Below are 14,372 nucleotides of genomic sequence, written 5' to 3'. Positions count from 1 at the left end.
CCTCCGTCACTGAAGCAAGCAAGCCTCATGTTCGTTTCAAGCTGCCTGGCTGCCGGCCGCCATCTTGGCTGGCAGTTAATTTGCATATCGCCCTGATTAGCCAATGGGAAGGGTAGCGGTCGTACGCCAATTATCATGTTTCTCTTTTATTAGATAGGATGGGCTTTGCCTCACCCCAGGCTAAGATGGGGCCTTAGTGCTAGGCCCTGCTCCTAAATCCTGAATATGGGTAAGGCTGACTGGTGAAGATAGGAAAAGAGCCTCTAACAAAGAGAAAATCAACTCGGAGACATACAGAGGGGGAGACATGGGAAATGCTAGGGAATCATAGCTCACTTCCTACCTTTTCTTTGCACTATACAGAGAGGTTCAGCAAGAGAAAAGCCAAAACCGTTGGGTAGGCCTTGAATTGTCCCTCTGGGGAAATGGGAAGTGGTTGAAAGCTTTTGACACAGTGATGGCCATGCTTAGAGGAACACTTTAGGAAGACTAGCCTGGCAACAGTGTTTAGAGAGAGAGAGCTAGTGATAGAGAGTCTACTCTAGACACAGAGTTCAACTGAGGAAAAGTGAGGCCTGAAACTAAATAGGTCGTGGGTTCATTGTGGATCGAGGCCCCTTATCTGGGGGACTTGTTGTAGACTAATGGACTCTTTCCTTTCTCCCTAAAGTCGAAAAGTTCGTTGAGGTTCCCATCTTGGATGGTACGGTATTATTTATAGGAATAAGGAAATTCAGAGAAGAGGAGATTTAATGAAAAATAAAAATATGATGTGAATGTCAGAGAGGCCAATTATAGGGAACAGAGTATAGCAGGTGCTTGGCGTGTCATCCAGGAATTTGGGGCCTTTCGACCTAGGAACCTAGGCTTTGTTTCCGTCTTAACCACTGATCTCCTCTTTAATCTGTAGGCCATTGTTGCTTACGGGTACAAATCGGTTTATTTATTTAAAAAGCATTCAATGGGTGACTTCTATGTTTCAAGCATTTGGCAAAGGCTTGTCAAAAATATCTAAAAGGTATGCTGCACATAAACAGTTTCTAAAATACTGTGTGTTTTTTAATAAAATTTACTTTCTCGTGTATCATTTAAAATACTAAAACTATAAGCTTATAAGATTGTTTAAATTTTAAAGTTAATTAATTTTATTCACTTTGGTTTATTCAGTTGAATTAAATGAAGAAAAGAATAAAGAACTGGTAGAGAAAATGGAGATGGAAATCTCAGAGTTAAATGCAAAGTTAAAAATTCAAGAGAAGGAAAAACAAACTGAAATAATCAAACTACAGCTAGAGGTAAATGTTTAAGACATCTACATTTGAGGATGCATCCCTTAATTTAGACTGTACTTTGGGCATTTTTTTATCACAGTGAGATAAATTCGGAAGTAGCATTCTCCGCAAATGTCAGCTATGCTGACATTCAACACTTGGCCTGAAGGTGGGGCTCTTCAGTCGTTCAAAGGTCCTGGTTTCTAGAGAAGTATTGTTTCCTCTGAGGGGGTCAGGTACCTCAGGGATTACCTGCATTTTACAGCTGAGTCCAGGCAGGCTTCACAGGACTGTCCCCCTTCCCCCCAGTGGGGAGTGTCTCTAATCCTTAGTATTACTCTCGCCTCTGCAGAAATGGTGGAAACATGTAGAAATTCCTTTCTCTTAAGATAAAAAGAGACAAATGTCTCCTTAACAAATGTGTAGAATATCATAGAGGCAGACAAACCAAACTTTTTTTATTTAAAGCGACTTCAAATAGGGCATCTGGAAGGCTGAGGTTCTAGTTCTTGACTGGAAAGCCCTTAAGTAGGTTCCTTAACCAGGTGTCAAAATATAAAGATACTGATATTTGACAACATATTTGTTCCTTAAAGCTTTTTCTAAATTTTACTAATCTCCCTTTCTATCATTTTTTATCACATTCCCCCATCCTGACTCCCACTTTACCTCATGGTGTCATAATTCACCATTAGTTAAGATGATTTACTTTCATGTTCCAGCTGGTTTGGTATCCTGGGGTTCTTGGTGAGGTACAGTGTTGAAACATTATAATCATTAAGCAAAAGATGGCTCTGTTGACTTCAGAGGCTCTTGGTGGTTGCTACTGCCTTCCATTGAGTGAACCCACACACCACGGAAAGGCTGGATGGGCAGCTGAGACACAGAGGAACTGCTGTTAACTCCCACCCCTTGATTGGGGTGTGCATTTTATTTGCCGTCCGGACCCTGTTAGCCCGTCTGTTGTGTGACTGACAGACAGAACTCTTCCTGCTGTTTATCTTCATCGTCATGATCCATTTCTCTCCTCAAACCAGAACACAGTCTCACAGACAGTTTATTCTTAGTCCACAGGAAGGCTGCACTAAACTCAACCTGAAGGAAAAGTTATCATGGGAGATTTTGCCAAAAATATGGCCTGTAAGAATGACCTTACAAGAATTTTTTTAAAAACCTGATTCAGTTTAATGTCAAATTAGCAAGAGTTCAAACTAAATCAACAAAGCAAATCCAAATTCTATTATTCCGTCTCAAAGTCTGTACAGAAGGGTATATGAGTTTTCTCTCATGACTGTTAATTAGACGACATTTTTTTTACAAAAACACTTTGCCCAGCCAGCGTGGCTCAGTGGTTGAGCATCGACCTGTAAGCCAGAAGGTCACAGTTCGATTCCCCATTGGGGCACATGCCTGGATTATGGGCTTGATCCTCAATGTGGGGCGTGCAGGAGGCAACCGATCAATGATTCTCTCTCATCATTGGTGTTTCTCTCTCTCTTTCCCTCTCCTTTCCTCTCTAAAGTCAATAAAAAAATATATTTTTAAAAAGCACTCAAAGTAATGTGAAACATTATCTCTCTTTAGGTTTACTAGATTCTCAACCCTCTTAACTAGATACTTAACCCTGCATGATAGAAACACCTGATATTCTAAGAAAAGATGATGCTAACCCCACCCAGAATCTCTAGGGTAGTGCCCAGTATTGGGTACTTTTAAAAAGCTCCCCAGGTAATCTTAGCATGCAGCCAGGGTTAATCTTGTTTGGGTGTTCTTTGCTCTATTTCTTAAAATAAAGACTTTTCTATCTTCTGTTACACCTCGAATATACTTAAACTAGAGGCCCGCTGCACAAATTTGTGCACCAGTGGGATCCCTCCGCCTGGCCTGCAGGATCGGGCTGAAACTGGCTCTCTGACATCCCCTGAGGGGTCCTGGATTGTGAGAGGGTACAGACCAGGCCAAGGGACCCCACTGGTGCACAATTGGGGCAGGGGAGGGACGTGGGAGGTTGGCCAGCCAGGGAGGGACCACAGGAGGGCTCCAGGGCATGTCTGGCCCATCTCACTTAGTCCTGATAAGCCAGACCCCAGCAGCAAGCTAACACTAGCCAGAGTGTCTGCCCCCTGGTTGTAAGTGCATGTCATAGTGAGCGGTTGAGCGGCCTTGGCATATCATTAGCATATTATGCTTTGATTGGTTGAACAGCTGACCAGTCTACTGGACACTTAGCATATTAGGCTTTTATTATATAGGATTACAGATTAAATGTCAAAGGATATAATGGATTGTATTTATATTTATGCAGACAGTTGTTTCTAATTGTTTAACTAGAATGTTCCCAATAACTTTCTTTTCAAACTTGATTCAGTTTGATGCCAAACTAGCAAGAGTTCAAACTAAACCAAAATCATATCCAGATTCTACTGTTTTGCCACAAAGTATCTACAGAAGGGTAAGTTTTTCTTCCATGCTTAAGAAAATAAAGTTTCTTAGTGTGTTTCCTTCCATAAAAGTTGTCAATATTTACTAACAATATACTTAATACTTTTTCTTAAAATACATCACACAATCAGAAAGATTAGATTTTGAATAATCTTTAAAGGTCACTTTCAATTTAAACTCATAAGTCTTAGTGGTTAATTAAAATACTAGAGAAGTCCTCTGACTCTGGATGGTCTAAGGAATTCTGTGATGTATTTTGAACTAATGTGGACTGACTTCTGAAGCTATTTCAGTACACAGTACATTTCTTTTTGTTCAACTCCTTCTTTATTTATGCTTTACAATTTCAAGTTCTCTAGGGAGAAGGGAACAAACCAAAACAAATGGTGCTAATGTGTATTTTTGCATCCTTATGCCAATTTTACCCTATTAAGTCCCATAAAAACAAAATTACACTTTTTGAAATGTAAGGTCTTTTTTGAATACCTACTTCCATTTAAACTAGAATTTTAGTTTTTGTTGTTGTTTTGTTGTTCCTTGTACTTAATCTTATCCTTTTTGGATTACAATAGCAAAATTTTTCTGCTTTATTTAGAAGCTTCAACATCTTCAAGAAGAAAAAAACAAGGAGATTGCAACTCTTCGTAACACCATTCGAGAACTGGAGCAGCGCCTCTCTGTTGGCAAGGATCCTCACCTTAAACGTAGACGGTTTTAAGGACAGCAGTAAATTCATTTGTTGCTATTTAACTCCTTTAAAAGCAGTTGAAAACTTTACTTCTGTTGTTAATATAATAAACTGCCTAAATAATAACAATGTAAGAGACAGCTTTAGACATTTTAAATTGAGTTTATTGAAATAAATCCACACTTTGGCCAACTATATACTGCATTCTTACTTAATAGTATTAACCATAACGGAGTTCAGGTTCATAGGACTTAGTTTACCGAGTGAACCATCATTGACTATGGAAATACTTGCTAAGCAATCAAGAGATAGACAACATTCTTTTCTCTTTCCCCTTATATCTTTCAAGAAAGGCATTCTCAAATCTTAAAGAGTTTGATACAATGCAAGGTAAAGAAAACAATAGATAAAGCCTTCTTTCATAGGTGATAATAAAATTTAAGATTTGAGTCTTAGATATAAAAAAGTATAAATGGATATTTAAAATGTAGTCAGTAGCAAGGTACTCATATGTTAAGTAGCAAGAATTCACTTCTTCCTTTAAAGGTATAATCAGTTAAAACTGTAAGATTGAAAAGACAAAGGTAACATTGTTTTGAGAATTAAGAAAAAATGGAAAGCATGTCTTTGTTGTTCTTCCTCCATTCTAAATTGCTAACTATCCAACAGGAACCCCTAGGTCATAGTTTATGTTCCTGTTCTCATTAATGCAAGTAGAATGCTGGAAAAAGAAAAAGAAAGACAGACTAACCAAGCACTGCAATCACCTTTCAGTTGCCCTCTAATGAAAAAAAAAATGGTTTGGGTCAAATTTTTCTTGGGCATAAATCTTAAAATTTGGAAGCCAATATAGTAGATTTCTTTATTTGCACAAATCCAATTCCTAACTTTTGCCATTATTTATTAGGTAGTTTATAAATATGCTAATCGAAATTGTGTCTAGATGACTTGGGAGTATATCCTAGTTTAGATATTTAGTTTGAAGGTCACTGTCACATTTCTGCCTCAGTTTTTCAGCTTCAGGTGTTGCTGCTGGCTTCTGTGGGCTCGAGCTGACCTGCCTGTCAGGCCGCGGGAGGCAAGCGTCACTGTCAAGACTCAATGACGTTCTCCTCGGCCCAAAGCCCCAATCAGCTGCATAAAGAGGGGAGGGCTTCTCTACACTGTCAGGTGATTGCGGACCCTGTGTGCTCAAATACCAGATGGCGACAGTGTCAGCATCAGCTGCTAGCGGCCGACTCTGACTCTCTGGGCAACTTTCAGAGTAACTGATTGATACACCTCTTTCCTCAGAGTTTCTTCTGTGGAGAAGAGAGTGGTAAACTTTCACTTCCTGGCTCGTCTCAACGCACGGGGTGACCCTGTCTTTGGGGGCTCTTGAGCTTAAGGTGGTGGTGAAGATCTGGAAAAGGGACGCGCTCAGACGCGTGTGGTGCCGCTGGCTGCTGGTCCTCCGAGAGCTGGGCGATGGGAATGTGCTGGTGCCCGTGCTTGATATGGTGATGGTGGTGGTGGTGGTGATGTTGGTGTGGCTCCGGAGCCTCGGTGGTTTTGTTCACAGTAGGCAAAGACACATTCTTACAGAAGTCTTCATCTTCCAGTGTCTGAAACAAATTCATCAATCACTCATCAACACATGCATAGATTCAGCGTGAATGCCCGAAAAATGATTTGCAGAGCGACCATGAAACTCCAGCTAGTTCACTAGGATGGAACTGGCTTTGTGTGTTGGGAAAGAAATCTCAGTAACGAGTAGAAAACAAATCCCATTTCAAAGTAAATGCCGTGATCCAACTGCAGGACGGCAGGCAGCCTAGACCGTGGGAAAAGCTGAACGCCTCGCGCCCTCGCTCCGTGAAGCCGTTCCCTGGGCCCCGCTCCAGTTCAGGCGACACTGTGGCCGCGCTTTGCTGTCTCTGCTCTTGTGTGAACCACGCTCAGGATGTTACACGGACGTGCCTTTATGTTGGCTGCGTTCTTGGAGCACTTACAGTCTCGCAGCATCATTTGCTGGTAACTGCAATATGTGATCTAAATTGTTTTTCATGCTCTAAACCAGTGGTTCTCAACCTGTGGATCGCGACCCCTTTGGGGGTCAAACGACCCTTTCACAGGGGTCGCCTAAGACCATCGGAAAACACATATAATTACATATTGTTGTTGTGATTGATCACTGTGCTTTATGTTCAATTTGTAACAATGAAATTGGGGGGTCACCACAACATGAACTGTATTAAAGGGTCGTAGCATTAGGAAGGTTGAGAACCACTGCTCTAAACTCTAGACCAAAGCGGCAATATGGATCTTGAAAAGATATCTTAAAGAATAGGTCACATGACAGGGAGTGTGTGTGATGATAAAAATTACTGTTGCAGTTTCTTTTTAGTACACCAACAGTGACTAGCTAACTTGGTCATGAAACATTAACTTATTTCGATAACTCCTTAAAGATCTCCTCTTTTCTCCCAGTTAAAATCATTGAGGAAAATACCGTGAGAGAGCAGTTTCCACATTTCTCTTCACAGTAAGCAATCTTAATGGCCTGCTCCACGAACGGGAGCCCTAGGATGGAGAGAGGCAGGCCAAGGTGATACACAAGGCGGCCACACCTGGAAAAAAAGGACAAAGATGGCGTCATCACAGTGTTCTCTGTATCATGCTCCTGCCCCAGCGCAGTTGGAAGAAGGCTGTGTAGGGTCAGGGGTCTCATAACTAAGACAGGTCGGACCTTCAGAAATGGTTCTTTGGCGGGACTCAAGCTTCCTGGCACTCAGCCAGCTCAGGTCAGAGCAAGATGCAGTGAGTCTAACACTAGCTTTTAGAAATGTTACAGATATCTCGCTATAAGCAATATCAAAACTGTAGTCTAGTCATTGTGACTTGGTCAAATATAGTTTTGTAATTGACCTAAAAATTCTACCCATGCCCAAACCACTGACATCACAAATTAATCTCTGCAAATCATATGCGCTGCTCACAGCTGCTAAGGCAGCATGAAGTCCACACAAGAAGTCACAGCCTGACAAAACATCCTAGACTCTTGGTCAGTGGTCCATTTTCTTAAAAATAAATCTGAAGCAACAAAAACTTCACAATGAAAGACACAGAGTTACAACATTGGGCATGATCAGAAATGGTGGAGGTGAAATGTCCTTCTTGCACACATTTCGCCCAGTGTATACGATTCTCTGTGAATAGCAAATATTTATACTTTGCAGTAGAACTTTGAAGTCCTAAATGGATGACATAATATTAAAAATATTTCAAGAAAAACCAAGGAGGACTTAGGCCTGGCCAAGTCTGGTTCACCATCTCTGAAGAACCAACAGGAAACACAGTGCCCACTAAGAATGTTAATAACATCCTAATATATGCACTGTTTTATTTGTTCATGGAATCAAAAGCAGATTCAATTATTATCCCTAAATAATTAACACAGTTTATAGTTCCAAAATTCAGGTATGCAGTCTTAAAAGTATTAATTAGATTAGAGATAAGCAAGTGGTCTGCAAAGTGTGGTTATTTTTGTTTGTTTTCTTTATTTTTATTGTTGACACTATTACAAGATGTCCCCATCCCCCCTTGCCAACCTTCACCCAGCCCCTACCCCCCCTTCCCTCTGGCCATGACCACACTGTTGCCTGTTGTCTGTGTCTATGGGTTATGCATATATGTTCTTTGGCTAATCCCTTCACCTCCTTTCATCCAGTCTCCCCAAAGTTATTCTCCTGCAATATTCTTAGATTAGAATTGTACGTGATCTACAAATCGATCCTCATTTGTGTTTAACCAGAACACCAATTTACAGGGGGGAAAAGTATAGTCAGTTTTCTTTATTTCCCTACTGGAATAGTGAATTTTTTGTGAAAAAATTATTTCAAAAATATCAGAACCAAATACTTTAATGGGCTCACTTTGAAACTAAATATTTGGTAATAAAATAAAAGCAAGGGCCTTATCTCAAATCAATTTCTATTAAATTAAATACAAGCAGGCATCTTTAATTTCTGGTGTTGTACGTGGGTGTATGTGTGTGTATGTACATACCTGTCATATATGAGGAAGTCATCTTTGTTTCCATTTAAGAGAGTCCATACATCTGTTCGGTTTTCTTCTTGTTGATAAACAGAAATATGTTCTGAAACCGCATTTTTAAGAAGATTATATCTTAATTGAGAAGGGAGTCCTTGATGATTAACAACAACATAGGAGATTTTAGAAAAACCTTCTTTCTCCAGCTTTACTCGCAGGTCTTCCAAACTAAAATATTTGGGAAAAATACAAAAAAAAAGAATAATCTCACTTAATTTTATTAGTGACTTATCTCTTCCTCCTCACTCTTCGTTTTCTACATGAAACATTCTTACTATGTTTTACTTACTCATACCCCTTCTATATAGTGTAAAGGACTAAAACTTTCATTTTTTAAATTATTTACTGAGCACCTGTGCCCAGTTAAAACCTTATGCTAAATGCTTACACAAACATGAGTTCATTCTGTTCTCAAATTAATCCTATGAAGTGTATATTTTTAATCCATCTTACCAAGAATTCTACCCAGTCAATATCTGGCAAGTAACCCAACAAATATTTTTACACATCTTTGTTATATAGATTTAACAAATGTATGTAAATATACATGCTTGTTCAATGACCCAAGACCTTTGTGGCAAGTCTAGTGTTTCTTCTACTCTGGTGAAGCCTTCATCTTTGCTTGCTACCCTGAAATGACTAAGGTATTTGCAGAGTACACTTCAGAACATTTCCATTACACAAGTAATACCTATGTAGTAGGACAGTATAAAATACAGGTCCACAAAAGGAAGAAAAAATTGTCACAGTCCCAGGAAAACCACTGTAAACATTTGGCGTATATCCTCCTATTCTTTTTTCTTCTGACATGTTCTATCCAAAGATGTATGGTTTTTCCCAAAATGGGATTTCATAAATATATTGTTTCTATTTTTATTTTACTTTATGTCTGTCTGTATTTAACAGTTTCCTTGAAGAAGGTCCAGACCCCAGACCCCAGCAAGCCCATCTTACCTAGAGGCCTGCCTGAGGCAGAAGGGTCAGCTGGCTTGCAGAAGGGCGACCAGGACCACGGAGCCGGAGAAGCTCAGCATTGGGTCCTGCTCCCCGATGCTCCAGGCCGGAGGTGGCTTACACAAGGGGCTTTGCCCCTGGCTCTCCGTGCCTCCCCAGGGGAGGAGACAGAGAGCCAGGGCGATCCCCAGGCTTCTCCACATTGCTGGGCTTGTCCTGAAAAAGAGAAGCGCTTTCTGTCACCTTCAGGGACGGCTTCGGTCCTCAGCAGGCATTTCTGTTAGTCCAGTATAACCTTCTTTCCTATAAATATGTAGCCCTGGTCCCGTCGCCACGTTGTTGGGCTCATTATGTTAGACCTCCATGCACCAAATCTTCCTTGGAAGGTGAAAAGGTCAGCCAGAGGCAGGGTAGGGGTCCAAGGACCCCTGAACTGTCCAGCTTAGCGAGATACTGCACGCAGCACCCCATGGAGATGCACCTGAAAGGGAGCCAAGTCCACCTCCAGGAGACGGTGCGTGGGAAAGTTTGAGACTCTGCCGCCATAACTAAGTATCATTCTGTAACATGGTTTGATTTTTGAGATACACCAAGTTCTGATTGCTTCTTTCCACCCTTGACCAATCTAAGAAAGGAAAGGGTACATGGGGGATTCTGCACGGAAATGAACAGAGCATGAAACAGGCCTGCCTGATGACACATTCTTGTTGCTCTTGTTTCTAAAAGCCTAATGCTCGCCCTCGCCGGTTTGGCTCAGTGGGTAGAGCCTCGGCCTGCAAACTAAAAGGTCCCAGGTTCGATGCTGGTCAAGGGCACATGCCTGGGTTGTGGGCTCGATCCCCAGTGGGGGGCTTGCAGGAGGCAGCCGATCAATGATTCTCTCTCATTATTGATGTTTCTATCTCTCTCCCTCTTCCTTCCTCTCTGAAATCAATAAGAACATATTTTTTTTTTTTTTTTTTTTTTTTTTTTTTTTTTTTTTTTTTTTTTACATATTGCATTTCATCTTTTCTTAGGTTAGTGTCACAAAAAGTAACAAGATAATTTTTTTTTGTCATTGAAATTCCACAGATGAGAAAGGATCTGTTACAGTAGATTACTGAAAATGAGTGCTAAGAATCCCAGTTTCTGAGGTTTCCCAAGGTACTTGCACTTTAGAGTTTTCATGTAATTTTTCAGGAGGAAATAGAATTATAAAGAAAATGAATATTTTCTTCTCTTTAGAATAGGTTTTAAATTTAAAAATAATCTGGATACATACATATGCATTAAAAAGCAATCTCTTAAGAATTTTTTCATTTGTATTTTACATTAGAGATAATTGCATTTTTTGAAAAAGGACTTTTTGTTTTTTGTTTTTTTTTTTTTTTTTGTTTTTTTTTTTAACATTTTTTTTTTTATTGCTTAAAGTATTACAAAGGGTATTACATATGTATCCATTTTATCCCCCCGCCCTAGACAGTCCCCTAGCCTCCCCTATCACCCAGTGTCTTATGTCCATTGGTTATGCTTATATGCATGCATACAAGTCCTTTAGTTGATCTCTTACCCCACTACCTCCTGCCCCCCAACCCTCCCCGGCCTTCCCGCTGCAGTTTGACAATCTGTTTGAGGCAGCTCTGCCTCTGTATCTATTATTGTTCAAAAGTTTATAATGGTCTCTATTGTCCATGAATGAGTGAGATCATGTGGTATTTTTCCTTTATTGACTGGCTTATTTCACTTAGCATAATGCTCTCCAGTTCCATCCATGAAGTTGCAAATGGTAAGAGTTCCTTCCTTTTTACAGCAGCATAGTATTCCATCGTGTAGATGTACCACAGTTTTCTAATCCATTCATCTACTGATGGGCACTTAGGCTGTTTCCAGATCTTAGCTATGGTGAATTGTGCTGCTATGAACATAGGGGTGCATATATCCTTTCTGATTGGTGTTTCTGGTTTCTTGGGATATATTCCTAGAAGTGGGATCACAGGGTCAAATGGGAGTTCCATTTTCAGTTTTTTAAGGAAACTCCATACTGTCTTCCATAGTGGCTGCACCAGTCTGCATTCCCACCAGCAGTGCACAAGTGTTCCTTTTTCTCCACAACCTCTCCAGCACTTGTCGTTTGTTGATTTGTTGATGATAGCCAGTCTGACAGGTGTGAGATGGTACCTCATTGCTGTTTTGATTTGCATCTCTCGGATGATTAGTGACTTTGAGCATGTTTTCATAAGAACATATTTTTTTAAAGCCTAATGCTCTGCCGATATTAAAGGATCTGAATGTCTTCAGATATAAAGCTACCTGCCCAAACGTTACTACCACATCCAAGATAAGTATGGACCAAGGAAAAAACCTTAATGCGGAGAAATACTGCATAGCCACTGCCCCCTGTGCCATTAAGACTCACTGAAATCTACACTCAATTAGTCTATTGGCTGCAGATACTTTCTGAAAGTTTCTGTGACTCGATGACACATTCTTGGGTAAAAAGTTGCCCTCTCTGAGTAGGAAAGTTAAATGCCTGACCGGAAATATTCCCAATGCTAGGGCTAGCTCTCTCAGCAGACAGCTACAGATAAAACAGGTGACTTGTAAAGAGGTGGTGAAGAGAAGAGCACATTCAGCTGAGATGAGCAGAGCAAGAAAAATCCACACCTGATCATTTTAATGTAAGACTAGGGAAAGAGATGGGGACAACATTCCAGAGCTAGGAAGCTAGTGCCTTTTCAGGAACAGGTGTGGGATAAAAAAAGAAAACCACTTTTTATTTAGGGGGGGGCGGAGAGAATGGGAAGCTAATGATAAGTTTCCCAGAGTGAGCCCAAAATCAAGAGGCTAAGATCAGATGGATTGGGCTCAATGCACAGCTAGATATAGATGGGACTCATAGCACCTGGTTATCTTCCACATTATTTAACACCACAAAATTCCTATTTATATTTCATAATAAGAGCCTAACTAAATGAGGAGAGGGGTGGTTAAGAAAGAATAAATAATTTATTAAGGCCAACCCAACTAGTATAACATTTTAAAAACTCCAATATTTAAAAAAGGAGACGATATATCTAGATGAGATCTAGGGGATTCTTTAGTATAGTGTTTATATTGATATAGTTGTCCTTATTATAGCTACCATTTGTCGAGCATTTAAAACTGGATGCAGGAGTGCTGAGCAATTGCGTATATCATGTCAGTTCATCCTAACAACCACGTGAGCATTATTTTGCAGTTGAGGAAACTGTGGCGCAGAGGGAGTTTAGGCATCTTGCCCAAGTCCACACAGGCAGTAAGTTCCCAGGAAGACTGGACTCAAACCGGTTTGCTGACTAAAACATGACCTCTTAGCTCCTGAGATATAGTGTAGTTTGGAGGTAGGTCGCCCGTAATAACCGCAGCAGCCAGGGCTTTTTGTTTGTTTGCCGATGCCCTAGAATGGCAAAGGGGGCATTAAAATCATGCAGGCCGTTTCGTTTCTTCCTGGGATGGCTAGTGTATCCCTACTGCCTAGAATCTAAACTCAGTCAGTACAGAGCCTTCAGCATAAAGTCAGCTCTTGGCACTCTCACTTTTCCACAGAGCGTAATGTTCAAATGTTTGCATAGTGAGTATAAGTGAAAAGGCTATTTCACTCCTGTCTCTCATTTCGTTTTTTGATTAAAAAAATAATAATAACTCAAGCCATCGGCAGAGGGTAGTGGATTAGAGTTCACACTTTCAGATTACCCTCTGTTGTTGTAACCGACAGGCTGTTCAACTGTGTTTTAAGATTTTTTTTTTTTTTACATAATAGACTTTTGATTATAATTACAGTTGTCAGACAGTTACATAAAAATAATGAAGATAAAAAAACCAATTTGGATTTACTGGCATCTGATCCAATAACAATTAGAACGTACTTATAAATGTCACTGATCTCACCACTTTCAATCACAAAACCTGATTTGCCGGCCACAGGCAGACGCACCTTGGTTAGAATTCCCCATTAGAAGCCAGGATATCAGAATCTTCCACATTATTTAACACCACAAAATTCCTATTTATATTTCATAATAAGAGCCTAACTAAATGAGGAGAGGGGTGGTTAAGAAAGAATAAATAATTTATTAAGGTCAACCCAACTAGTATAACATTTCAAAAACTCTAATATTTAAAAAAGGAGTTTCCCATCGTCTCCCCTTGGACTTCAGATGGGCGTCCGAGGGTCCTTCCTCATTCGCCTGAGAGCACCCACTCACCCCTGACGGCAAACTCTGTCCCAGGCACCGATCATGGCATGCGTACTGCACCTCTTGCAGGGGTGACTATTCCTGCACAGTGGACCAAACCTGCTCTCCCTTTTTCTCTCTTTTCTCCAACTGCTCACAATATCCCGGACATTTCTAATCCCTGTAGAATGGCCTCTGCTCTTCAACTCTGTGGGCTATTTTTGCCCTTCGAGTCCTCACTCTGAATTTCAGCGGGAAGTACTTAAGCTTGAACATGGAAAGTTGCCCCTAGAACATCACCGCTTTTGCGGTCAAAGTGTCCAATTTCTCCCCCTCCCCTGCTCCCACCTGCAAGCTCAGCTGTGCAGAGTGGCAGAAACCACCAGCGACCAAGGTGCCCGCCACAGAACCACACCCGCCACACCCCGTGTAACAGGGCTGTATTCTCTTTCTTCTGTATTTTCTTTACCTACCTCTTCTTTTAAAACCTATTCTAAAAGGAAAGAAACACTTTACCAGACTCAGAATCATCTTATTTACCAAACTCTAAAAGAATCCAGTGTGCAAAACACAGAGTTCCTACTTACACAGACAGCCCCTTCGAGGCCGATCTTCCTCTTTGCTCAGCAGCCGCTCTGCCAGGGCCCGCCAGAACCTCTGATATTTATAGTCCTGTTGTTTACCTCCCAGCACCTCCTCCTCCCTCCCCCCTCTCCCTCCCCCTTCCCGCCG

General features: G+C 40.8%; 2 protein-coding genes across 10 annotated transcripts in view; one reads left to right on the top strand and one right to left on the bottom strand.

The window, feature by feature from the left end:
* The window catches only part of CCDC152 (coiled-coil domain containing 152), a 27,309-nt gene extending 22,713 nt beyond the window's left edge, over positions 1-4,596 (top strand). For all 9 annotated transcript variants that reach the window (XM_059694840.1, XM_059694844.1, XM_059694836.1 and 6 more), the window contains 3 exons: positions 1,168-1,295; positions 3,640-3,723; positions 4,309-4,596. In XM_059694840.1, the coding sequence (XP_059550823.1) occupies positions 1,168-1,295; positions 3,640-3,723; positions 4,309-4,431 (335 nt within the window). In that variant the 3' untranslated portion in view covers positions 4,432-4,596. The remainder of the gene's footprint in view (positions 1-1,167; positions 1,296-3,639; positions 3,724-4,308) is intronic.
* On the bottom strand, positions 4,544-14,372 carry SELENOP (selenoprotein P). Its single transcript, XM_059694835.1, has 5 exons — positions 14,228-14,372; positions 9,448-9,663; positions 8,449-8,661; positions 6,893-7,010; positions 4,544-6,005 (listed from the first exon to the last, which is right to left on the bottom strand). Exons 2-5 carry the CDS (start codon positions 9,648-9,650, stop codon positions 5,376-5,378), a joined length of 1,164 nt encoding a protein of 387 aa, XP_059550818.1. The 5' UTR covers positions 9,651-9,663; positions 14,228-14,372; the 3' UTR covers positions 4,544-5,375.

This window comes from Myotis daubentonii, chromosome 4 (genome assembly GCF_963259705.1).
Source record: "Myotis daubentonii chromosome 4, mMyoDau2.1, whole genome shotgun sequence".
NCBI lineage: Eukaryota > Metazoa > Chordata > Mammalia > Chiroptera > Vespertilionidae > Myotis > Myotis daubentonii.
This window is presented reverse-complemented; position numbering and strand designations above follow the sequence as displayed.